The sequence below is a fragment of the Sprattus sprattus genome, assembly GCF_963457725.1.
Source record: "Sprattus sprattus genome assembly, chromosome: 10".
Classification (NCBI taxonomy): domain Eukaryota; kingdom Metazoa; phylum Chordata; class Actinopteri; order Clupeiformes; family Clupeidae; genus Sprattus; species Sprattus sprattus.
In genome coordinates this window covers 23468145-23493815 of record NC_137908.1, presented here as the reverse complement: position 1 = coordinate 23493815, position 25671 = coordinate 23468145, and the positions used below count along the sequence as shown (strand labels likewise).

The 25671-nt window shown below is 46.3% G+C and overlaps 1 protein-coding gene across 3 annotated transcripts in view; it reads left to right on the top strand.

Annotated features, from left to right (window-relative positions):
• iqsec1b (IQ motif and Sec7 domain ArfGEF 1b) overlaps positions 1-25671 on the top strand; it is a 65907-nt gene that overhangs the window by 34485 nt on the left and 5751 nt on the right. For 2 of the 3 annotated variants that reach the window (XM_080846559.1, XM_080846558.1), the window contains exons 2-13: positions 8134-8416; positions 9783-11140; positions 13473-13634; positions 16076-16198; positions 17554-17720; positions 19318-19457; positions 20931-20960; positions 21303-21428; positions 21826-21925; positions 22404-22565; positions 22912-23088; positions 24970-25019. In XM_080846559.1, coding sequence (XP_080702685.1) covers positions 9789-11140; positions 13473-13634; positions 16076-16198; positions 17554-17720; positions 19318-19457; positions 20931-20960; positions 21303-21428; positions 21826-21925; positions 22404-22565; positions 22912-23088; positions 24970-25019 — 2589 coding nt within the window. In that variant the 5' untranslated portion in view covers positions 8134-8416; positions 9783-9788. The remainder of the gene's footprint in view (positions 1-8133; positions 8417-9782; positions 11141-13472; positions 13635-16075; positions 16199-17553; positions 17721-19317; positions 19458-20930; positions 20961-21302; positions 21429-21825; positions 21926-22403; positions 22566-22911; positions 23089-24969; positions 25020-25671) is intronic. The other variant, XM_080846560.1, reaches the window with a different exon arrangement.

Below are 25671 nucleotides of genomic sequence, written 5' to 3'. Positions count from 1 at the left end.
TAAGTGCATTTCAGAGGGAATTGTGTGCTGGATCAGATCAGTGTTTAGCAATCTGAATATAAGATAAAAAGGGTTTCATTTACTTCCCTTTACACACGCTGTGTACTACAGTGGTCATGTGGGAGCTATTAAGTAGTCTCACTCAGAAGTTTATGGAATGGACTTAGTCCATTGTGTGTGTGTGTGTGTGTGTGTGTGTGTGTGTGTGTGTGTGTGTGTGTGTGTGTGTGTGTGTGTGTGTGTGTGTGTGTGTGTGTGTGTGTGTGTGTGTGTGTGTGTGTGTGCGCACGCGCATAATTTTGTGACGGAACTGACACATTGGCTGTGACTGAGCACTTCCTGTGTTCTAGTGTGGTGCCAAGTTGGCATGCCCAACAGAGGCCACTACAGAAACTCATATTAATTTCCTCCGCTAAACCATCCAACGGAAGCTGGGCAGCATGTATGCACACCAGGCCTGGAATGAAGTCTGTAAAGACGAAGAACAGCAAGTGCTCTATGCATGATGCTACAGACCCCCCCCCCATGCCGCCAATCGGCATGCTTAGCCTCCGTGACGTGCCTGCTGATGCTCAGTCTTCCTGTGATCCCCATAAGCTCGTAGTTAATCAAAACAGCCGGGTTTAAAACCGGCACTTAAGTTATGAAAGTGTCAGCGGGGCCTCGCACGAGCATAAAACCTGCTCAAATCAATCGATCGCTACTGGGACGCATTGAATTCCAATTAGTCCTGTGTACGCCTGTTTGTGTTTGTGTGGTTTTTATGTGCTCATCCATGCTTGCACATGTTTGTGACTCCACAAGAGCTTTTATATGGATTAGTCTTGTATTGGTGCTCGTGGAGAGGCATAGCTTTGATGGATTGTGTGCATGTAGGCAGGAAATGATTTGCCTGACCGCTCCCATAAGCATATAAAGCATGCAGGCCTTCAGTAAGGGCATACCTTTCTATTGATGGACTGGTGCTTGGAGTGCATAGTGCACATAGTGGAATATAGCAGTGCATGAAAGAAAAATAGCCACTTAAAGGTCACTGGACTAGTATGACTCTCCGACTGGCTGACTGGATTGACTGAAGCAAACGGACGACATATCGCGACACCTCGAACAGCTGAACAGCTTACAGATTTAAAAAAGGAATGTTGTAATTAATTTCACATCCAGTGTGATTAGTATGAGGGACATGTTGTGACGGTATTTAGTTTGTTAGTCTTGGAGGCTTGACACAGGTCAGCGCCAGGCGAACGAGACAACACACACACACACACACACACACACACACACACACACACACACACACAGACCGTTTAGAATCCCTGTACTTGTTTCTCTTTGTCTTGCGTTTGGACTCTGATGTCAGATGGATCCGCATGCCAAAGAAGGTGTCCATCATTAGCAGATGACCACGAACACCTGAGTTCTAATGAGCAGAAATGTTTGGATATTCTCCCTCACGGATCACACAGGTTCAGGCTGATTTGGCAGCAGTTAATGTGTGACGTGAATGGGGGTGTTAAGATGTAAATTAGCCAATTATTTTAGCTCATTATCTCGCCATCTGCACATAAGCCTGGTGCTTTTTATATTAAAAAAGATAGTAATTAAAGAGGAAAATGAGCATGGGGAACTCTTCCCTACACACACATGTTCAGCCGTTGAGTTTCTCAGATTTGTTTAATTTTTAAAAAGTGCATTAGGACATGAGGATTTTGTGTGTTTTCTGTTGAATTTGTTCAGAGGAAACAGAATCCAGTTTTTTGATTGATGGCAAATATAAGCAATCTGAAGTGGTACATTTGTGTTTGTACATTAAGGATTTTAATGCATACATAAGCATTAAACATGAAGCCAGGAAACCCAGAGCGCAGTTTAGGAGGGTCTGCGAAGGCTCATGTTCAGGAGGGGCTTTTGATGTTTTCCCACGGTCATCAGAAGACTTCAGAAGAACCAGACATCTGTTCTTTTAACCTGAATGAACAGTAGAGAGAGACAGAGTATATGGAAGACAGACAGAGAGAGAGAGAGAGAGAGAGAGAGAGAGAGAGAGTGTGTGTGTGTGTAAGACAGAATGCACAAGAAAGAGGGGGTAGAGAAAGGGTTAGGGAGGAAGACAGGGATAGATAGAGAAAAAGTGAGGGAGAGAGAGTGAAAGATAGTGAGAGGAAGGGAGAGACCACCATTTCCTGTGATACCTGGTTTTGTTCACATGACCACAGGCCTCCTTCCCTACCCTGAGCCACCAGAACCCCGTGTCTTCCCACAGCAGCTGCTGTCTGAACTCCTCCACACCCACCCAGACAGCCACCACTCTCAACACACACATACATATATACCTAGACGACCGCCACTCTCCCCACACACACACACACACACACACACACACACACACACACACACACACACACACACACACACACACACACACACACACACACACCCAGATGACTGCTCTCCTTGCTGGGGCAGGAAACTTGTCTCTCACTCTCTCTTTCTCTCTCTTTCTGTCTCACAAACACACACACAAAGACATACATACACACATACATACATACATACATACATACATACATACATACATACATACATACATACATACATACATATATTCTCTCTTGTATACACACTCTTTCACACATGCACTCAATCAATCTGTCTGTACATCTCTGTCTCTTTCTCTCTCTCATTTGCACACACTCACACACACCAATTTCCACTGCTCTTCTGAAGTTGAAATGTGAGCTGGACACCAGAGAGATCAAAGTCTGACAGCATCCAGTCACCCAAACACAGCACACAGGTGCCCCTGGTGGAAGAGGAGGGGATTGCAGATACATTCCCACAGCCTTTGAATAGGACACAGAACCGCCCGCAGCAGGACCGCTGATGACTGTGACTATTTCCCTCCTGCGCATTACCGGAAGACCTGCAGTATTCTCCAGCGGGAGACTGTATTTCACTCAAAGCACAGGACAACCTTCAAAAATAAAATAGAAGTCAGCGCTCAAGATATGAGAAAATGAACAACAACACTATAAGTGCAACTTATGGGCAAGGCCTCTTCTTAAAAGTCTCATTATGTCTGTTTGCCAACAAAGTCCTCTGTTCACCTGCTTTTAGTTTAGGAGCATACACTTCAGTGTGATTAAGGGACTCTTTTTTCTTCGTTAGATTCAATTAGTTGTTTCCTTCAGGCTCCTGTAAAGAAACCCGAGATGGCAAATTAAAAGGAGAAGAGCTTGCTGCTTTTGTCTTTTGGAAGGGCAGAAACCCAATGACTGCCACCCTCTCTTTCCAGATCTTTCTCTGGTTCTGTGTATCTCACTTTCAGTGTCAGTGTTACTTTTCATGTCTATCTGTCTTTCTTTCTTTCTTTCTTCCTATATTCCCTTTATCTCTCCTGTTTATCTGCTTGTCTCTATAACATAAAGTCTGTGTTTCTCATTTACAGAAAGCAACCTTTTGAAGTTTCGTAAATGGTTCTACTTAAAATATCTATAAAGCTTTGTTTAGATCACCATGATAGGATCACTATAGTGTCCTGGAATGTAAAGATACAATTACAGGGGATATGTAAACATCTTGGCATCTTGCAAGATTTGAAGTAGAACCTCAAGAGTTCTCCTCAGAAAAGGAACTCTTTTGTCAGCCTCTGCTTTATGCGTGTCATTGTCATGGTAACACTGTCTGCATTCCCTGGAGTATGGAAACAAAGTTTGTGTCACCTTGACAAAACTCTATTTCTGGCAGAATCCTTTGCCAGACAGATAAGAGAAGCACTTCTTGTAAAAGGTGACACTTCCTAGTCAATAATCATTGCTCCCTTCCTTTTGAAACCAAATACTTGACTTACCCTCCAACCACGTCCAATGATTCAATTTCCCTTAACCTTAAATCACCTCTACATTTTACTCACATTCTCACACACACACACACACACTCTCACACACACACACACACACACACACACACACACACACACACCCAGACACACACACACACACACACACACACACACACCCACACACCCACACACATGCATACACACACACACACACACACACACACACACACACACACACACACACACACACACACACACACACTCACACACATCCACATACTTGAGTAGCAGACTTAGGAGTATCTATTGTTATGTCGGATTGTGTATGCATTCAGGGCCTCCACCTGAACAGATAGCATCATCCATCACCTCAGCAGAAAGAGCAGATGATGGCAAGGCGCGCTGTGTGTGTATCTCCATGTGTGTGTATTTCCGTGTGTGTGTGTGTGTGTGTGTGTGTGTGTGTGTGTGTGTGTGTGTGTGTGTGTGTGTGTGTGTGTGTGTGTGTGTGTGTGTGTGTGTGTGAGAGAGTGTGTGTCTCTGTGTGTGTGTGTGTGTAACTCTGAGTGTGATGGTGCCAGCAGACATGAGCCAGCTGTTTTGGAGAGACCCAAAGCCTTGGCCCATAGAAGCTTTGTGCTTTGTTGAGACAGTCAGGGCTTATAGCCCCCAGCTCCACTGAGACTGGGGGGGCTGTCAGGTGTGTCACTGGAAGCACCCCACTGAGTCTCCTAAAGCACATTACACATTACCAGAACTGCTCTCATCTCATTACTAAACACGGCTCTCCAGGAACCACTCAGATTAGGTGTGTGTGTGGGGGGAGGATGTCCCTCATATTCCCTTGTGTGAGAGAGTGTTCATCTGTGTACATGCGTTTTTAGAGACAATGTCTAAAGCATCAGCCCAGTCAATAATGACCCATTGGATGTTCCTCTGATAGCGTGTCTTAGTGTCTCGGCATCTGCCAGTGCCTCTGCCTGTTCCTGTTGTACACGGAGCCAGCCTATCAAAGCCACAGGCAGCTTCTGTGCTGTTAGGCTCAGGCTGGGCTCTTCAAACACCAACCTCCATTCCTTTTGTATGCTTTGGACAGTCTCTCTTTTTATAAATCAAGGTTTACGTGTTAGCATTTATTCCTGCAGTCAAGGTTTAGGTGTTAGCATTTATTCCTGATCCACAGTTTTGGAGGCAACAATTGGGGTTGTGGGGGGGGACCTGTGTCGTGTTGTCAGAGAGGTCTTGTGTTGTGATGCCACCGTGCCTTGCCAGAGATGAAACCTCTCAAAGACGCATCCGACTGTGATAGCCAACCAATCAATACCCCCCCCCCCCCCCCCACCCTACCCCAATTGCCCTCCCTTTCACGGCTTCCACGGCGACCCCTGCTCTGTTCTCGAGTGGAGCTGAGCCTATGGCCGGTTGTCATGGAGACATTATCCCTCCACTTCTTGCAGTGGAGTGTTTTCTGAAGGCTTTTCTTGAGGGTGTGGACAGACATGCTCCGAGGATCAAATTGGTGTGAAAACCTTGAGGTTTCTCCAGGCTGAACGTGATGATTTGCCATTTCATCTCAATCACCCATCCTCTGTCTGACACTCAGAGTGTGTGTGTGTGTGTGTGTGTGTGTGTGTGTGTGTGTGTGTGTGTGTGTGTGTGTGTGTGTGTGTGTGTGTGTGTGTGTGTGTGTCAAGCCTGATTGCTTTTTCTTTTCCAAATATCACAGACTGGACAAGCGCACTCCTAAAGGCTAATACCCATTCTGTAAATGTCACCCAATGTCTTCTTTATGGTAACGATTTACCATACAAACAGGCAGCACAGCCCAAAGTATCTTCTCATGTCCAGTCAGCCTCTGTTCAATATTCGACCCAATCACACTCCAGTTCTTCATTAATGTGATTTACTTTCCGTTAACCTTAAATCACCCTTCCAACACACACACACACACACACACACACACACACACACACACACTAATGGTTGACCATTAAAGCAGTCATCACAGCCCAAGATATCGGCTCAAACGCTGTCAGCCTCGGTGAAGTTCTGCGTTAACAAACTCAATCAGTTGCCGGCTTTCGACTCATCTCAGTCATACTGTACGCTCTGCCTCGTGCTAATTTGTTTCATTAAAGGAACCAGGTTTAATCTAAGGTATTAATCTTCTTGCCCAGAGCTGCTGTGCCGAGTATGACTCACTGGAGGACTGGGGCAGAGAGAGACTGGCTTAATGTTGCAGATCCAGGGAACAGGTGCCTCTGGGCCAGATCTGAGCCGGATCTGGGCCGGAGTCTTTTGACAGGTTTGAAGTGAAAAGGAAAATGGACTATTACTGAAGAAGTGATAGAATAGCGTAATAACGCCCCAAGTGTTATCAGGTGGTTCCTGAACCTAGTCAGCAGCCATCATTGAGGAGCCGCCATCCCACCAGCTCAGTATGAGGATGGGCCGTTACTGAGAAACTAATAGAAAGCAGACCTTCAATAATCATTCATTAGTCATTTTAAAAGGGGGGTTATAATGAAATGAAGGAGTCTAATAGGGCTGCATTCCTTAGTTCTGACATCAGTTATCAGACTGAGAGGGTGTGACCAAACACACACACACACACACACACACAAATACAAATACACAGAGTCCCTCCTAGTTTGCTGCACCTTGACCCTCTCCACCAATCCCACAAACAGTAGAGGTGCGGAAGAAAAAGAGTGTGACAGTGTGTTTGAGTGAGTGTACGATTGGTTCAGTTCACAGCTCTCGCGCTTACACAGCCCAGTCCCCGCCAGACCCCATCACACCAGCTGGAAAAGCTATCACTGGCTCAGGTGGGAGTTTGGACGGCTGCCTGGACAGGTAGGGGCACCTGCGGCTCAAGCCCCATGCACAGCATATCCTCTTGAGGCTTTATACTGATATCTCAGATGCATGCTGTTGCGCTCGCATTCAGAGGTGCTGCTGGTCCTGCAGGTGGCTGATTTGCCTTTGTTTGTTTGTTTTGTTTGTTTGTTTTCCTGCCGTGGCTGTGATAACCATTGGTCGTGAATGAGGAAAAGTCTGATTGAAAAACAACCATCCCAGTAATGCTAATTATTTGAAATGGAAATGGGAATACACTGGTTGTGCAGTGACGTAACTGAGATGGATTAGCTTATTTGTTTGTGTGAGTTGTTTGGGAGATCGAATATATAGGGAGATCGAATATATAATCTTCTACATATATGTGTCTGTTCTGTTCAAGGTGTGTTTGTCATTTCATGCTGTTTTTGTACTGTGAATATACAGGCTCTCGATTCATCTGCCATTCTGTCTGTTCTGGCTGTCTGAGCCTGTTTATTGTGCTTGTCAGTCTGCGTACAAATGTGGTTGTGTGTGTGTGTGGCTATAAATGTGGCCGCTTGCCTTTATACCTCTGAAAAGGTAGGCAAAGTTCAAGAGCATTTCCCTGGAACTGTTAGCACTGATATGAAAGGAGCCAGACAGGAAGCTGGACTTTGAAGCAAGCGTGGGGTGCTGATCTGTACAGCCCTATAGAATGCCAACGGCACTCTAAAATAGCCTAGGTCGGCTTGTTTGTGCCGAATTCCATTCTCGCTTCGTCTCTTTCACCGCTGAAGGATTCAGTATTCAGGTGGTCATCTCTCATCTCTGTCCCTGTCCCGTTCTGCCACAATCATTTCTTTCAACCGTGAGTCGTAAGCCACTCCACCGCAGTGCTGTGTATTGCCTTCTCTCGCCAATGTGTGCGGTAGGTGAGGGAGTTTGGTGTTATTTCACAGCTTGTTGTCAGTCTGGCTATTCTTGGACGACCTTGCTTGTTTGGTTTCAAAGGAGGTTTGCTGTCTCTACATACTACACACTTGTGTTGTAGTGTACATGGAGTAGTGTGTGCTTTTCTATTTTGATGCATCTATATGTTTGGCATGACCAATACTTTTCTGTCATGTACATTACTCATTCATTCTGAAGTTAGTGGAGATGAGGGTGTTTGGAGTTTTTGTGTGGTTTTAGCCAGTGAAGGATTGCGTTTTCTGTGAGGGCTGTTGCAAACATTTTAGTGTAAACATTTGTTCTATCTCTGTCTTGCTCTCTCACTGTGTATGTTATCATTGGTCTCTCTCTATCTCTCTCACTCAGCTCTTCACTGTGTATGTGACCCTTGCTCTCTCTCTCTCTCTCTCTCTCTCTCTCTCCAGTATTTCTCTGTCTAGCCTCTGTGCAGTTTGTAGTGTCTTAATGAAGTTGGGCCGTCCATTAACCCTCTCTCTCTCTCTCTCTCTGTCCTCTGGCAGTGTGGAAGCGGATGCCCAGGGAGGTGAATTGGGCCCGTCTCTGGATACCAGCGGTGCCAGCTACGCCCGCGGGCCTCTGACGCACGGCGCGCTAGTCAGCAGCCCTGTGGACCGCTTTGAGGCGCCCATCTACGCCCACGTAGTGCCCGGGCAGCGCCCGCGGAGACCCAAGCTCCAGCACTCGCAGTCCATCCTGCGCAAACAGGCAGAGGAGGAGGCCATCAAACGCTCGCGCTCGCTCTCCGAGAGCTATGAGCTCTCCGCCGACCTCCAGGACAAACAGGTAATGCTGCGGTGGGAGGGGTCTCTGGTCTCTGTCCTCTAGCTCCAACACACAGTCACTCTAAGCTTGTGGGTGTCTGCTCTGTGCCTCTGCTCTGTGCCTCTGCCCTGTCAATCAGTCAAGACATTTAAAGATCTCTTGAAGCACTATGTACAAAACAAACATTCACTCCTTCCCTCTCTCCCCTTTCAAATGTTTATTTTGAAGGTCAGCCTCCATTCCAGGCAAATAGAGTTAAATGAAGCAGTCTCTATATTTATGCCAAGACAGATATTCTGCTGTCATTTCTGTAACAGTGACATCACTATTAGTGTGAGGTTGTATGTGTTGAATGTGATGCAAGTCAGTTTAGGTGAAAGCATTTCTCAAATGATACCTTGAAATGCCAGCAATCCAATAAGCTTAAAACGTTAAATTATGATTAATCAATAAATCTCTCTCCTACCTCACTAGCTGTTTTTAAACTCTGAGGGAGAGAAGGCTACACTCACTCTACAGTCTTCTACAGCAGACAGACACCTAGGCCTGGGCCTGTGTCAGACAACCTCCGGTCGGCCTGAGGGCTGCATTTAGAACAGGCTTTTCCTGCCTCTAACCTTAAGCTCAACTGTAATCACCATGAAGACAGAGCTGATCCTAGATCAGATCGCCCTCTCTCTATGTGGTCATGGACGTTGGTGCTCCTGTAACTCAGCAGAGCCAGGGGCCGTAGGGCTAAGGGGGGTCCAGAGCCTGGGCTTCCTAATTGGGCTCCTCCTCGTGAGCTCCTTCCAGCTGTGAGGGGCCGTGGGTGGGTGCCAGCCCTCCGTACCTGCAGGGGATGTTTATTTTCCTCAAGACCACCGGGCAGAGCAACCCCTGCCAGGCGGGAAAATGTGATTAGTGCTGCCTGCCGTCTTGTTCAGCGCAGGGAGAGTTTTAAGCTGGCAGGAGTAGAGGGAGAGACAGAGGAGAGAGAACGAGAGAGAGAGAAAGACAGAGAAAAAGAGGGGGAGAGAGAGAGGAACAGGGAGTGGGGGTGGAATGGAGAGAGAGATCCAACACTGATTGGCAACTGGAGCAAAAGATTTGTTTTGATAATTCCACTGAAGTAGAAATGTAAACAACACACACATAGACAGACTGTCAGACAAACACACAAAGACCCACACCCACAAATATATCATAGACGTTCACACACACAGAGTTCATTATTTTCATTGGTTAGAATGATATCTCCACGAACAAGCGGCTAAATTTAGGATCATTACGCCTGGAAAAGTCTCACATCTCTAACGTTTTTCTTGCTATTTTCCTGCTTTCTCTTTCTCTTTCTCTCCCTCCTTTGCTCTCCCCCTTCTCTCTCTTTCTCTCTCTCTCTCTGCAGGTGGAGATGCTAGAGCGTAAGTATGGGGGGCGTTTCATAACCCGCCATGCAGCACGCACCATCCAGACAGCCTTCCGCCAGTATCAGATGAACAAGAACTTTGAGCGTCTGCGGAGCTCGATGTCGGATAACCGCATGTCCCGACGCATCGTCCTGTCCAACATGAGGATGCAGTTTTCCTTCGAGGGGCCCGAGAAAGTGCACAGTTCCTACTTCGAGGGCAAGCAGGTGTCGCTGACGGACGACGGGAGCGGGAGCGGCAAGCTGGGCGCTCTGGTGCAGTCCGAGTGCCGCGACATGGTGCCTGCCAACATGAAGTCCCCGTCCACCACACTGCCCGACTTCAACGACGCGATCACCGAGCTGGAGGACGCATTCTCGCGGCAAGTTAAGTCGCTGGCCGAGTCTATTGACGACGCGCTGAACTGTCGCAGTCTCCACGGCGACGACCCGCAACCCGAGACAAGCAGAGGTCTTCCGGACCTGGAGCGTAGTCACTCGGACGTAGTCGCATATCAGACCAAGCCGCTAACCTGCAGCACAGGCTCGGACCACAAGCTGGACGAGATGACGGCGTCCTACAGCGACGTGACGCTCTACATCGACGAGGAGGAGCTGTCGCCTCCGCTGCCCCTCTCGCATGCCGCACATGCGGCCGACCGGCAGTCCAGCACCGAGTCGGACTTGCGACGGCGCTCCTACAACTCCTCGTCGCAGGAGTACTGGTCGCTGGTGCACAAGGACGACAAGGGTGGTGGCGGCGGCGGGGAGACGGACACCAGCTGTCGCAGCACGCCCTCGCTGGAGTGCCAGGAGCAGCGGCTGCGCATCGACCACCTGCCGCTTCTCACCATCGAGCCGCCCAGCGACAGCTCCGTAGATCTCAGCGACCGCTCCGACCGGAGCTCACTCAAACGCCAGAGCGCGTACGAGCGCGGCGGGCCTAGCCAGCAAAGCAGCCCCAAGCACGGCTCGCACCCGTCCCACCGCGAGCTGCCCCCTAGGGGCCCAGCGCGTGACGATGATGTCATCGGCAGTGGCGTGCCCCTGCCACCAGTGGCACGGCATCGCCCACGCCAGCTAGAGAGCCACCTGGCCATCAACGGCACGGCCAACCGGCAGAGCAAGTCCGAGTCGGACTTCTCGGACGGCGACAACGACAGCATCAACAGCACGTCCAACTCCAACGACACCATCAACTGCAGCTCGGAGTCGTCGTCCCGGGACAGCCTGCGCGAGCAGACGCTCAGCAAACAGACGTACCACAAGGAGACACGCAACAGCTGGGACTCGCCAGCCTTCAGCAATGACATCATCCGCAAGCGCCACTACCGCATCGGCCTCAACCTCTTTAACAAGTACGTTAGTCCAGCGCACCATAGTCTGACCAGCAGAGACTCTCAGACTAATCATTGCTGTGTGTTCGTCAGTGTAGAGTAGCTTCGCGCGCACTGAGGGCCTGATTTACTAACATTGCGAGCGCAGCTTTATCTGCGCCTTTGCCAAGGCGCACATTAAAGCACGGTGTTCTTCCGCATTTTCCGTGGTATTTATCAAACCAGATTCTTTAGTGTTATTTAGCGCACCGTTAAAAGACGGGAGAAATCGCCTGCATGTTACTGCCACCGTGGAGATTCGAGGAAGAGAAAACGAAGGTTTAGCGAAGAGGAGATAGATATATTGGTTCACATTCGCTCAATCACTGAACCTGATTCAATGTGCGCGTGGTTATATTGTTGTTCTGCCCGCCATCACCTACATAGAGATGTTTAAAAGAACACGATTATAAAGAATATGCTTTTGGTAGCATTAATGCATAAACTGTCTATTATAAAAAAAATAGATGTGTACATGGCGAGATTAATAATTTCTACAAGGGTCATGGGTTCACTACAATATATCCCCACTGAAACAAATACATTTACCAAGTAGCCAGGCCTCTCCAAAATTCCCGTTGCTCAATCTTGGATAGATGGCACTCTCCGGAAGATAAAACTGTCATGGACAGATCCAGGGTATTTGGCTACCACGTTAGTAATGTTCATGTTGGCATCACATATGACCTGGACATTCATTGAATATGTGTGCTTTCTGTTTCGGTAAATGTGTTCGTGGATTGAAGGTGGGACTGTTTGGATGTGGGTGCAATCAATGGCTCCAATGACGTTCGGAAAGTTTGCAATTTCAAAAAAAGTCCTGTTTAATGTCTCTATTTCAGCTATGGCAGTGGGGAAATGTATTGACCAGTGCGCCGTAGCAATGCGTCGAGTACCTGGGTGAATATTTGGCTGAGTGGTGGCTGAGATATACCAACTGCTGATGCTATAACTGTTTGAAATGATCTGGATGCCAATATTTGCAATGTTGTCCGGAGTTTAACAACTGATGGAATGGAATGTGATTGCCGGTTGGAGGGTTCGATGTCGGCTCTGATCTGGTTCAGTAATTGAAGTATTGCGTGGCTGGTTAACCTGTACCGTCTAATGATTTGTGGTTTGCTTAACTGAAAAAGTGTTATACGAGTTGATTTTTTTTTTCTGTGCGCTGTCTCTGTCTGTATCTTCGCCTTGCTCTTATAACTGCTGCCATATCAATGTTTTCAGACTCAATGAAAATGCGCTTCCTGGTTAAGACGTGCTTTTATGAGGCGGAGAATTATCCCGCAAATTAGAGATGCGCGCTCCCCAGGCAGTTTTAGTAAATACCACGCAATACATCCTTAGGCGCACTTAACTTCTCTCCTCCCATATATTTGCGCTACATGCCCACGTTCATTATACCCTCCCATCTCGTTGTGGCACACACCCACAAAGCGTTAATATGCGCCTCTACTCAAATGCGCCTCCTTTGTAAATACCGTTTTATGTTTACACCCACTATTTTACGCCTGAAATGGGCGCAATCCTGTTAGTAAATCAGGCCCTGAGTGTTTTTCATTAGGGTCATTTTCAAGCAGTTGCTTTGATGAAGTGCAATCAGAAGTGTTTGAGTTACAGTGAGAGATCAAGTGTTGAAAATATATACACAATTCATCTGGAGCCTTTTAGAAGCCCCTTCAAAAACAGAGCATTGAAAAATTCCAAATTTCTGTGTCTGATCATGCCAGAGAGAATGCAGTTTGTGTGTGTGTGTGTGTGTGTTTGTGTTTGTGTGTTTGTGTGTGTGTGTGTGTGTGTTTGTGCGTGTGCGTGTGCGTGCGCGTGTGTTTGTGTGTGAGCACACGTGTGTGCGCCTGTAAGACCAGGGAAGAGGGACTGTGTGTGTAAATGTTCTGCAAGTGTTTGATTCTGTGGATGTGGGGCTCACTTTTTTGTAAGAGGAGGGCTGTGTGTGTGTGTGTGTGTGTGTGTGTGTGTGTGTGTGTGTGTGTGTGTGTGTGTCTGTGTCTGTGTGTGTGTGTGTGTGTGTGTGTGTGTGTGTGTGTGTGTGTGTGTGTGTGTGTGTGTTGAAAGAGGAGGGCTGGCTGTAATCTTGGATGATTGTGGATTTGCTTTTATTCCTCCACGGACCATTAAGTTCCGTTTAATCATGCAAGATGAAGAGAAGCTCAGAAGCGGTCCCCCCACCCCCTCCCAAAATAAACCCCACTCCCTAAGAAGTCTTCAGAGATACCCCCAGTGTATTACAATTATTAATCTCTGTCTTTCTCTGTCTACCCTTGTCCCCCTTTCTCTCTCCTAACCCCCACAGGAAACCAGAGAAGGGCACTCAGTACCTCATAGAGAGGGGGTTTGTTCCTGACACACCGGTGGGCGTCGCTCACTTCCTGCTCCAGAGGAAGGGGTTGAGCCGCCAGATGATTGGCGAGTTCCTCGGCAACAGGCAGAAGCAGTTCAACAGAGACGTCCTAGAGTGAGTGGTCACAGTCTGTGTTCTAAAATACATTTGTAGCTCAACAAACTGAAAAAGTGTTAGGAATCTTTAAAGTTCTTAAAACGGTATATCCAACTGAGTTCTCTAAAGAAAGTGCTTCTTGATTGTAGTCATGAAGTATCAAATTGGTATCACATTTGTCAGATAACTGTCAGTCAGATCTACTTTTCGGTTCATTTTTACTGCTCCATAGTACATAGATGACCGCTTCATTTTAAAAGCCTTCCAAATTCGATGACATTAAATATTCATTTAGAACTAAAACTTCAATCCACCTTTTTGGAATGACTGATCTGTAATTACAGCCCTGCTGTATTCCGTCTCCAAAGACCAAAGCAATGAGTTCAGCCTCCACCAGGGAAAATCCTCCATCTCCATCTCTGTCTCTGTCTCAGTCAGTATCTCAGTCTCTTTGGGGCCCCTGTCTGTCTGCGCTAATGCCCTCTCTCTGCAGGAACAGATTTGATACCGTCTGCCATCTAAAAAAAAAAACGCCCCTCTGATTTATGCTGACATAATGAGACTGGAGCCCCAAGGACCCTCTTAATGCCCCAGTCTTATGGGGGGATGTACAGATGAAGGGGCCCATGCACTGAGCCTCTCTATACCACTCTCTCCTCTAATAACAGTGGAAGTCATTATCTGGAAGTCTCTTGAAAAAACATTCACCAGAGCAGACTTCCTGTGTCCGTATCTTTATGGCTGGCTAATCTTAATACCATGCCATATAATGTTTAAATAAAAATAATAATAACACTAGGCTAAAATCATTACTAAGTGATGTTTTTTTTTTACATGGCTCAATTATTTGACCCTGCAGTAAGCAGTAGGAGAGTGGCTTTCACACTCAAACACTTTCTTGAAATATGGATGGTTACTTTCATTAGCATACTTATATATATATACATATATTTCCCACACTATGTATACTTCATATAATTTAATTCATTAAATAATTTTAATTAAGACCTTATAGACTGGTTCTATGTTCTTTGGGCCTACTACATTGCATTTTCTATGTAAGTTCATGTTATTACAGCATGTTAGTTAGATCTAGGATTAGCATTATTGACTTTGCACCACTTGTGTAAGCCCACACTGTGCAATGTATTAAAAACCTAAGGGTGTTAGTACAGTGTATTTTACATGTAAACACACATGTATTACTTTATTATATTAATATTTTAAATTAATGCAATATATTTATATAGCTAACACCATTACATCTAGGGCCACTTAGTATGAAGTGACACCAAGTGCTAACTCTTGGTTCATATTTCCCTTTCCTCTCCCTCTGCATCGAACACTAAAAGCTGAAGTAAAGCAAGTTAGCGTACTGTCACATGCTGTCAGCCTATCCGTTTTTTACTTTCACACACCGCCGATCCCATTTGATTGGGGACTTCTCAGACTAGGAAGTGGAAAAGGAGACGAAGAGGGAAACAGACGGCCCAGACATTTCTGCAGTGCTCATCTCCCGAAACAGAAAAAGTCATCTCTTGAAGCTCAATTTTTCTTTTTGCTCTGGGAGACGTTTCACTAAATGCCTCTCATCCCACAACTCGGTTAATGCATGTATAAAGAGAATACGCACTGCCAACTTTAACTTCTCAAAACTGTAGATGAGAGAGAGAGAAGGAAGAGAGAGAGAGAAGTGTGGGTTAGGATCGTGGGTGTTCAGACAAAATCTGTCTCAGCGGCATGGACAGACACCTCTTTCTCCCATGCCGGCGGGTGCTGGTCTGACCGTGAGCTCATTTTCGGCAGTGAGTCATCGAAACCGGTGCGCGAGCTGGATGAGTGAAACACCGTCTGGCAGGAGCCGTCACGGTGCCTCCCCAAGGCTAAGGCTAGGCGAGGCCATGTCGCTGTCAAGATTGACGCCGGCTTTTAAGGAAGACACTTCTTCGGCCGATCTATAAATCTTTACGTTCAAAAGAAAGGGGGGGAAAGGAGAGGGAGAGAAAGAAAGAGACGGAAGCAGAGAGATACAGACAAACTCATCTGTTCTCGAGCACTGATAGCATCTGATATGTTTTTATCTCTTCCCTGAAGGACTACTTTAAGCCACCATCCCCCTCTCCCTCTTTCTCTCTCTTTATAAGTACCCCCTGTGTGATTTAGCACCAGAAGATATCTAGCTGCTTAACTGCAGCAGTCACTGTGTCTCTTATCGTGATCGATCACCTTTATAGATTTAGGAAACCAGCCTCTGTTAGTGCGGGAGAGAGAGAGCGGTGTGTTAGTGAGGAGTGTGGCGTGGGCATCTAGTAATGTATGTACTTATCTGGAAACATGTCATTGAATGGGTTGGTTATTCAGAGCTCAAAAGGAAGCGGTTGGGTATTGACTGAACTTGACTTTTTCTGAACAATCTGTCTGTCTGTCTGTCCTTCTGTGTTTGTGTGTGTTTTTCACAGTTGTGTGGTTGATGAGATGGACTTCTCAAGTATGGAGCTGGATGAAGCCTTACGGAAGTTCCAGGCCCATATCAGAGTACAGGGGGAGGCCCAGAAAGTGGAGAGGCTCATAGAAGCTTACAGGTGTGCTATACTTGCTCTCTCTCTCTCTCTCGCTCTCTCTCTCTCTCACACACACACACACACACACACACACAGAGGCATGCAAACACATATACACACTAGGATTTCTACTAAGATTTTTTTTTCTTGCTGGTCCGGTGTCATCAAACGTAGCCTAATAGGCTACCAGGTAACAATTTATATTCTCCTTAATTTCACTGCGGCAAAGTCCTCTGCTGCCGACTTCAAATCAAACGTGTCCGACGTGTCTTTGCAGCTTGCAATGCGCATATAAGCCGCTCACCCTCTCCTCCAGAGACGTCGCAGTGCCGTCTTAATTAGATTCTGCAGAGAGGAGCCCTTCAATGCCAGCACGCTTGACAAGGATAGAACACAGGCAGTTATGGCCAGTGTAGCCCAGGCAGGATACGGCTTGCTGAATTCAGAAATTAGCACTTTGCAAGTTGTTGCCAAATTGAAACCCCACCATAGCCGTGGAGCGCCATCGTCACTGCCACTACATTTCTTTGTGCTCGCTTGGCATCAGTGAGAAGTGCGGCAGCTGATTCAGTCGTCACTTCAGGTGAAGTCGCGCCCTTTTGGGGGGAAAAAAAGGACTGTTAGCTGTTGCGCTGCCAAAACACAAATATTCTGTTTAGGGATAGCCTACGGTATAGTGACGTTTGTATGAATATTATGACAGAACATTCTGACCAGTTTTTAAATTTAGCGGTTTTAAATAAATGTTATCAGGCAGAAACCAGTGACAGGAAACCCTGATACACACATAGTATCAATCTTGATCTGCATTGACTGAATCCTGTGGAAAAGAGGCCTTTAGTTTGTGTGTTTCGCAGTTTGCATTTCCCCTCATTGAATTGCAGTCATATGAAAACAACTAAGCATTTACTTTGGCCTGAGAGAATGTGCTTTGAGCAGCACACGCAAAGCAGACAGTGGGCTGAGTGGGCATTTCATCCTCCAATACATCAGGGGAGGGCAGAGACAATAACAACAACAACAGATGATAATAGTCTTTGTTTTCCCTTGAGCTAGTCCACATGCAAGATTTATTGCGGTCCTGCTGTTTAAACTGCTGAAGACTGGCCACATTTTCCAAAAACAAAGCACTCGTATCGCTTTGAATCATTTCACAAAATGTCCGCCGGCCAGGTTTGAGAGTGCCTCAGTAATTATAGGGAGGTTCTGTCGGACAGCGCCTGGACACAATTACTCACAAAACAAGAGGCACTATTGATTCCCGTGTCTTTTGGAGTGATGACTCTCCTCATACTCTTGTTTGTTTGTCTCATTCTATAATTTTTATAACTTTTCTCCCCTCTCCTCTCCCTCTTTCCTCCTTTTCACACTTACAGTCAGCGTTACTGCATCTGCAACCCTGGCGTGGTGCGTCAGTTCCGAAACCCTGACACCATCTTCATCCTGGCCTTCGCCATCATCCTCCTCAACACGGACATGTACAGCCCCAACGTCAAACCCGAGAGGAAGATGAAGCTGGAGGACTTTGTCAAGAACCTCAGAGGTGAGAAGCACCCGTGTGAACTCTGACCTTACCGCAGTAATGGCTGAATTTGGTATCATATCTGCTATCGTTCGAAGCCTAGCCAGAAATTGCCCCCTGAAATATCAGTGTAAATATCAGTGTATCTCTACTGGCTGACATATCCCAGGGTCCATGTTTAGCTCTGGCACTCATGAGTCTCTCAGGTCTCCTCCAAACACACACACTCAAACACCCACATGCTTCTGTCTCCCCCTACCACACACACCCTTACACCCACATGCTTCTATAAGCAGCAGCCATCTTCAGAGTTGATCAGATAGACAGTTGATCCTGCCACAGCTTTCCTAATCATGCTGTACTGGTTCAGATGGAAGATTAATGCATCAGCATAACATATTTTATACTGATGAGGTTTCCTCATCCTCACTGATATCAGGCGGCAGAGAGGGAGAAGGAGAGAGGGAGAGAGAAGGAGAAGGAGAAGGAGAGAGGGAGAGAAGGAGAGAGGGAGTGATAATTCCTTTGATCTGCACTTGGCTACTTAGTAGTCAGGAGGCAGAGTCAAATTTCATCCAGTTAGCACCTTCAGGATCATAGAATCAGTCCCTAGGAAGCACACAAAACTAATGAAGTACCTCATTAGAAGTAGGAGTTAGTTTGAATGAATCAGAAATCTGCTAAATGTTAGAATGCTAAATGTAAATTGCTTTCCTTCACCCCACATGAAAAGAAGAAAAAAGAAAAACCTCTCCTAGTCATAGTGCTGGTGTCCATGTTTTGGGGGGGGGAAAGTGCTGAGTTTGTGAAGTTAGCACACCCCCTTACTGCCTCTGCTCAGTTTTCTGTTGCGAGGGCAAGACTGATATCACCTCCAGGAAAACTAATCTCTTCAAGCCCCTTCTGTGTCTACGGTGCAAAAAAAAAACCTGATTCTAAAACCGGCAGTATTTCAACCAAAAGGTACTCACCTAATAAAAATGTTCTCCAGAAACACATTATGCCACTGACCGTCAACTATGTGTTCCGTGGTATCAGCACAAGTACAGGTGCAATTTTTTTTTCTCACTCTTATTTTCAAGCGAATACAAAGAAAACTGCTTCCCTGTAATATTCAAATTACTGGGGGAAAAAATGTGCCCCCTTCCTCTGAGACTGATGCACAGATATATGTCACAGCACAAGAGGCCAGTGGTTAAAGAAAGTCTAATTGCATTTCATGCCCGTGTGCTGGGTTGATAAATGGCCCCTCTCACAGAGATAGGAGCGGTTTTGCAAGTCATGGACCGGCATGACAACTGAAGCAGAGCTTATACACACACACACACACACTTATACACACACACACACACACACACACACACACCCACACACACACACACACACAGCAGCAAGGCTCTGTGTTTGTGGAGATTGCACCATGAAATTATTCATTTCCCCGTCTATTGGAGCAGGGTTAATTAGAAATCAGAATTGACCATTGAAGGCATGAATGGAAAAATTATTTCTCTGATTTGTCTGTGTGTGTGTGTGTGTGCGTGTGCGTGTGCGTGTGCGTGTGCGTGTGCATGTGCGTGTGCGTGTGCTTGCGTGTGTGACCATGTATGTGTGTTGAAAGGTGTGGACGATGGTGAGGACATCCCCCGTGAGATGCTGATCGGCATCTACGAGCGAATCCGGAAGCGAGAGCTCAAGACCAATGAGGACCACGTATCCCAGGTGCAGAAGGTTGAGAAGCTCATCGTGGGCAAAAAACCGGTGAGACGCAGTTACACACACATACACACACACACACACACACACACACACACACACACACACACACATCCATGGTGGCTGACTAATGAGTCAGAGGGTCATGACACCTGCGGGTGATGACACTTCCCTCTCCCATTCATTTGTCCAATGTGAGGGCACATCTTCCTCCAGGCCTCCCTCGCACCAAGTGCTCTTCAGGTGACACCCAAATGATGGAATGAAAAACTAAAGGAAATGTAGTGATAGATAGTGATAGAGGAAGAGAAAAAACACCACCACCACCCCCAACCTCCAGCATGGAGGGATGATGAGAAGAGACGGGCCTGCGGGCGGGCAGTGTAGGCACTGGATGGAAAAGCATGAGCCTGGTAACTGTGTGAAAGGGGCTCTCGTAGTGATTTCTAACAGCTGGATACATATTAGAGATTCTCTACTGAGGTTATACCAGGCTTTATGATGTGGAACTCTGATGGTGCTTTCAGAGAGAGAGAGAGAGAGAGAGAGAGAGAGAGAGAGAGAGAGAGAGAGAGAGAGAGAGAGAGAGAGAGAGAGAGAGAGAGAGAGAGAGAGAGAGAGAGAGAGAGAGAGAGAGAGAGAGAGAGAGAGAGAGAGAGGTTGAGAGGTTGAGATGTCATTTGCCTTTTTGAGGTTGTGCTAATGCTGTTGTGATGCTGGCGACTGATTTCTACAGAGCCATAATGGTGGTCTATCTGAGCCATGATGGCTTTCTATGGAGCCTTAATGACGCAGTGCAGTAGCTGTGCCGCTGGATGCTGGTTGTATACATCCCTGGTGCCTGGCCTGCAGTGGGGGCTGTGTTGACTGCAGTAATTGGGTTTCTCTGGCTGTGCTGAGGCCCCATCATAGCCCCCTCTCCCAGACCTACCCACCACACATACACACGTACAGACCGCCACTCAGCAGCTTCTGTCCTCATTAACCTCCCTCACAACCCACTCAGTATGGCACACAGAAAAAAGATAACACACACACACACACACACACACACACACACCTATACTTGTAAATATACGCACATCTTAACAAGTAAACACCTACAAACACACATAAGACAATTCGAGACAGCAAAACACAGACACTGTAACCACAGACATAGGCATCCATAAGAAATAAACAGTATGTTTAAAAATCACAAACTGATATAAACACAGATTGTATACATATGTATGTAAATGTAATACATGAAATATATATGTATATATTACTATATACATTCTGGAGTAAGGTGCTTACACAAATAACACCAACATGCTTAAAAAAACTATTTTTTTAGACAAACACTTTACACAAAAACACACATACACACACATGCACACACAATCTCTTTCAGACACACACTTCACACACACACACACACACACACACACACACATGCACATAATCTCTTTCAGACACACACCAAACACACACTGTCACCTCTCATCTGTCTTTCTCCTTCTCTCCTTTTCTCAGATTGGCTCTCTGCACCATGGCCTTGGATGTGTAAGTATCTCACCACCTCCTTTAATTAATGTTTTCTGTTTCTGTTAGCCAGCTGAGTGTTAATTCATGTTAAGACCCAACAGAGTTAGCGTGGTTGAGAGGGACCTCATCTTTGAGCTGGAGCGTGGATGTGAGTGTGTAGAGAGGGATCTCCTCTTTGAGCTGGAGCGTGGATGTGAGTGTGTAGAGAGGGATCTCCTCTTTGAGCTGGGGCGTGGATGTGAGTGTGTAGAGAGGAATCTCCTCTTTGAGCTGGAGCGTGGATGTGAGTGTGTAGAGAGGGATCTCCTCTTTGAGCTGGGGCGTGGATGTGAGTGTGTCTTCCTCTGTGTCTGGCTGCAGGTGTTGTCCCAGCCTCACCGCAGACTGGTGTGTTACTGTCGACTGTTTGAGGTGCCCGACCCCAACAAACCACAGAAGCTGGGCCTCCACCAGAGAGAGATTTTCCTTTTTAATGATCTGCTGGTGGTACGAGCACTAATACACACACACACACACACACACACACACACACACACACACACACACACACACACACACACACACACACACACACACACACACATACCAGAGCTTCACAGAAGCATACACATAAGACCATAAGTACAAAAATGCAAAATGCGTGCATGCAAATACATCAACTCACAAAACATTCAAATGTACTGTATATTTCAAGACACACAGCTACACACACACACACACACACACACACACACACACACAACCACACTCAAGAATCACACCATGCCCATGTGTCTAGCACTCATCTCGTGACTATTTTAGGGGTGGCTAACCATGCAGTTTCCCCACAGTAAACAGTACCAGATGGTGGTCCTAAAATGGTTACCTTGCCTTTCTCATCTAGGTCACCAAGATTTTCCAGAAGAAGAAGAACTCGGTGACGTACAGCTTCAGGCAGTCCTTCTCTCTGTATGGGATGCAGGTGCTGTGCTTTGAGAATCAGTGTAAGTACCTCCGCTTTATAGATTTGACAGATAAATCACCAAAAATACCATGAAGTTGCGATGGTCATACCGCCTTGGCCCATAAAAAAGGCAAGCCCAAACACGTTTTGTAGGTACTAAAACTGTTCAGACTACATTATCCTTTTCTTCAGGATGTTCAGGTGTGAAAATGTAAAAATGTATTAGATACTTCTACATATGAGACTTAACGTCTTCCTAAAGACCAGCAAATACTAAATAAACATGAATGCACCCTGAAGCACCTATTCCCTCCATGGAATCACAGCACGTCTGACTGTTCATATCCTTCCTACTCTTAGCTTAGTGTTTAATGGGAAAAAACTCTACCCTCTGGCCCTCTCTCTCTCTGAGTGCCTCTCTCTCTCTCTCTCTCTCTATCTCTATCTCTCTCTCCACATGTAAATGGATGCTGTGAATCTGCCCCTGCTGAGCTCTCCCCTTCCTCCCCGTTTTACAGATTACCCCAATGGCATCCGGCTCACCTCAGCTGTCCCAGGTGCCGACATCAAAGTCCTCATAAACTTCAACGCGCCCAACCCACAGGACCGAAAGAAGTTCACCGATGACCTGAGGGAGTCCATCGCCGAGGTGCAGGAAATGGAGAAATACCGCATTGAATGTGAGCCCATGGGTTTTTTTTTTGTTCTTTTATGAGCATGCTCTGGAGGGCTTAGAGCGTAAAAATAACATTTCCCATCTCACTTTGTTTACACTGTGTGTGTGTGTGTGTGTGTGTGTGAGAGAGAGAGAGAATGTGTGTGGCTGTGTTAACTTTCTACAGTCCTGCTGGAGACCGAGAAGTGTGTGTTGGGGTGTGTGCTTATTGAGAAATTGTGACAAATGTTTCTTTATCTGTTTTTTTCCCATCATCTGCAATGAACAAACGCTGTGTTGCTTATGTATTGGTGTCTGCTGTTGATGGTGTGTGACTGATGTGTGTGTGTGTGTGTTCTGTCTGTCCACAGCCGAGCTGGAGAAGCAGAAGGGTGTGGTTCGGCCCAGTATGTCGCAGAGCACCGGCCTGAAGAAGGACGCGGGGAACGGCAACCTGAGTCGCGCCAGCCTCGACGACAGCTACGCCATGGGGGAGGGGCTTAAACGGAGCGCGCTCAGTAGCTCACTGCGTGACCTCTCCGACGCAGGTGAGACTCAAGGTCATCAGTGTTGAGAAGGAGGCGTAGACTTACACCTCGTGTTAGGTTAGATCCCACCTCCTCTGTAGGAGCCCCACTTGAAAGCCTCCAGTCGCACGACCACTGGAAGTTAATCTCCAGTCGCTTAGCTGGGTCCCTCTGTGGCGCACGACCACTGTAAATTAATCTAGGGCGCTAATGTAGCCTCTGTCCGCTACTTTGCTACTATTCCCATCCTTCTGTAGGAATATCGCTGGCACGATGCTGACCTTCAAGACATAAACTGTTATTGTTTTTAGAGTCTGAAACTAATTGGAATTAAGTGCATAGTCCACTGTATTCTGAAATCTTGCCCAAATGTGTGGAGTAGGTAATGCATACTTCTGAGGCAGTCACTTCTGTGTCTACAGCTTTGATGAATATATATGAAGAGGGCAAGTATACTCAGAAGTAAATATCCTCTTGATTTGCCTTGTTTTTTTATATATATATTTTTTGTATCTTTGAGTTCAGAGGCAGGGAAAGTGGTTGATCTTTTCTTCATCTTTTTTTTTTGATGATGATGAATGCAATTCTGTTATCAGACTGCTCCTCTTCCTAAGTTTAATTTCATATGAATGAGACACTTGGCGCCTCGGCTCACTGCGTTTACATTTTTATGAACCCTGTGATCATTTCTGTTTCACTTGTTTAGATAACATGACGCATGAGATTTTATCTCGGCTGAAAATGCTAATTGAACTAATGGGGAAGAATATAAGAAAGTCTACCAATTTAATTACCACATTATGTGTGATTTATGATTTAATTATGATAATTGTAATCAGAGATCACTCCCCGACGTGTGCTCTATTTGCAGATTAGGACTAGATTTAAAGACTTTTCCAAACGCTGCTTTCAAATGCTTTGTCTTGCACAGCCGAGTCCTGCTCACACATCTACTGTTGGGAAAGCTATTACCTTCCTTGGGTTGAATTTGGAGCTCAGATTGCTTTTGAGATTACTCCGACAGTGTTCACAAGAGAGGTTACGTTTACGTTCTCTTTATTTGTCATACATACACTTTCAGTGAGTAGTGAGACCTAGCAGTTGGGGGTTAGGTGCATCAGCTGTGGATGTTGAGGGAAAACAATGTTTGTTCTCTCTCTCTCTCATTCTTTCTGACGGTCCAGGGGATCAAACTGTTTCCTTATTCTTTTGGCCACAACTGTCCACTGCTCAAGGGCACTTGGGACGCCGAAGATATTAAAAATAGATATGATCACTTAAATAGATATGAACCACACCACCAACACTCTCCTGCAGATCTCCCTCACTATTTTACTTACATCCCATTTTTATGGGCAAATCAACAGTACAGTTCAGGCATATCTTTGCATCAAAGCTATACCATGATTTACGTAGTAAAATAATACAATTAATATTTTATTCACCCACTGATGTGAAAAAAAGTATTCAGTACTTCCTCCATATATACGAAGATGTGTCTTGGACTTGACTCTGGGTCTTATTGTTTGTCCAAATCCTCCTGTCTTTTACTCTAAAGTTCAGATGTCTCTCCAAAGGCATCCTGCCAGCTGTGCCAGAGAAGTTCTTGTTGTAGTGAAGCTAGTTTTTCCTCTCTACCCTTCGGGAACTAGGCTCTCTAGTCCGCTGCCATAGAAATAGCAGTGCCATTGATGACGTCCTCTTCTAGCTGCCTGCTCTTCCTCCTCTTCCTCCCGATTCACCTCCTTGCTAGATCCTGTCTTCTGTCCTCTCCTCTCCCCAACCTCCCTCTTCTCTGCTGGGAGTCATGGCAGCCCCCCCTCCCCTCCCATCCCCTCTATGTTTAGAGACAGCTGGTGTGTTGTAAAGTCTCTAACCTGTGGTGTTGCATGTCCTGGGCAGGCAAGCGCGGCCGCAGAAGCAGTGCAGGATCGCTAGACAGCACTATGGAAGTAAGTACAGTAGAAGGCCAGACATGTCCTGACCGTTTCCACTGATGGTCATGACGATTATTGACCATATTTTTTTTATTTTTTATTTTTGTTGCCATGTTGTCTTTCTGTTTCTTTTGCTCTGTACTGGTAACCGTCTGTCTGGTCCCAGTGAGTGTGGTTTTCAATCCTGGTGTGGAGTCTTGTGCATGCCTTGGCTGCCTGGTTTGAAATGACACACACGGCTCGTGTTGGGAGGGGAGGGGAGGGTGCCACTCTGGTATGAGTGATGTTAACCGCACTTCCCATTTCTTGTTCACTTTAGCCAGCATGTTTTAAACCAATAACCTAAAACTCACACCCTATGCATCGAGTGGGCTGGCTCATGGATATTTCAACCCCCACTCTCGTTCTTGGTGTGGTTTACCTTTTAGTTGTTTTCACCTTAAGTTTTTGTTCACTATTTATCGTCTTCTTTCAGTTTCACTTGTGTCTGTGACTGTGCAAGTGCAATGCCTGTTATGAAGTCATAACTGTGCGTGTGTGGATATGTGTGAATGTGTGTGTAGGGGGGGGTCAAAGTGAGCATTCGTCAAGATTCTGTCCAACCTTGGTCTTGTGCTCCCCCTATGTCCCCCTCTCTCTGCAGCCCTCCCCACCTCACCCCACCTGT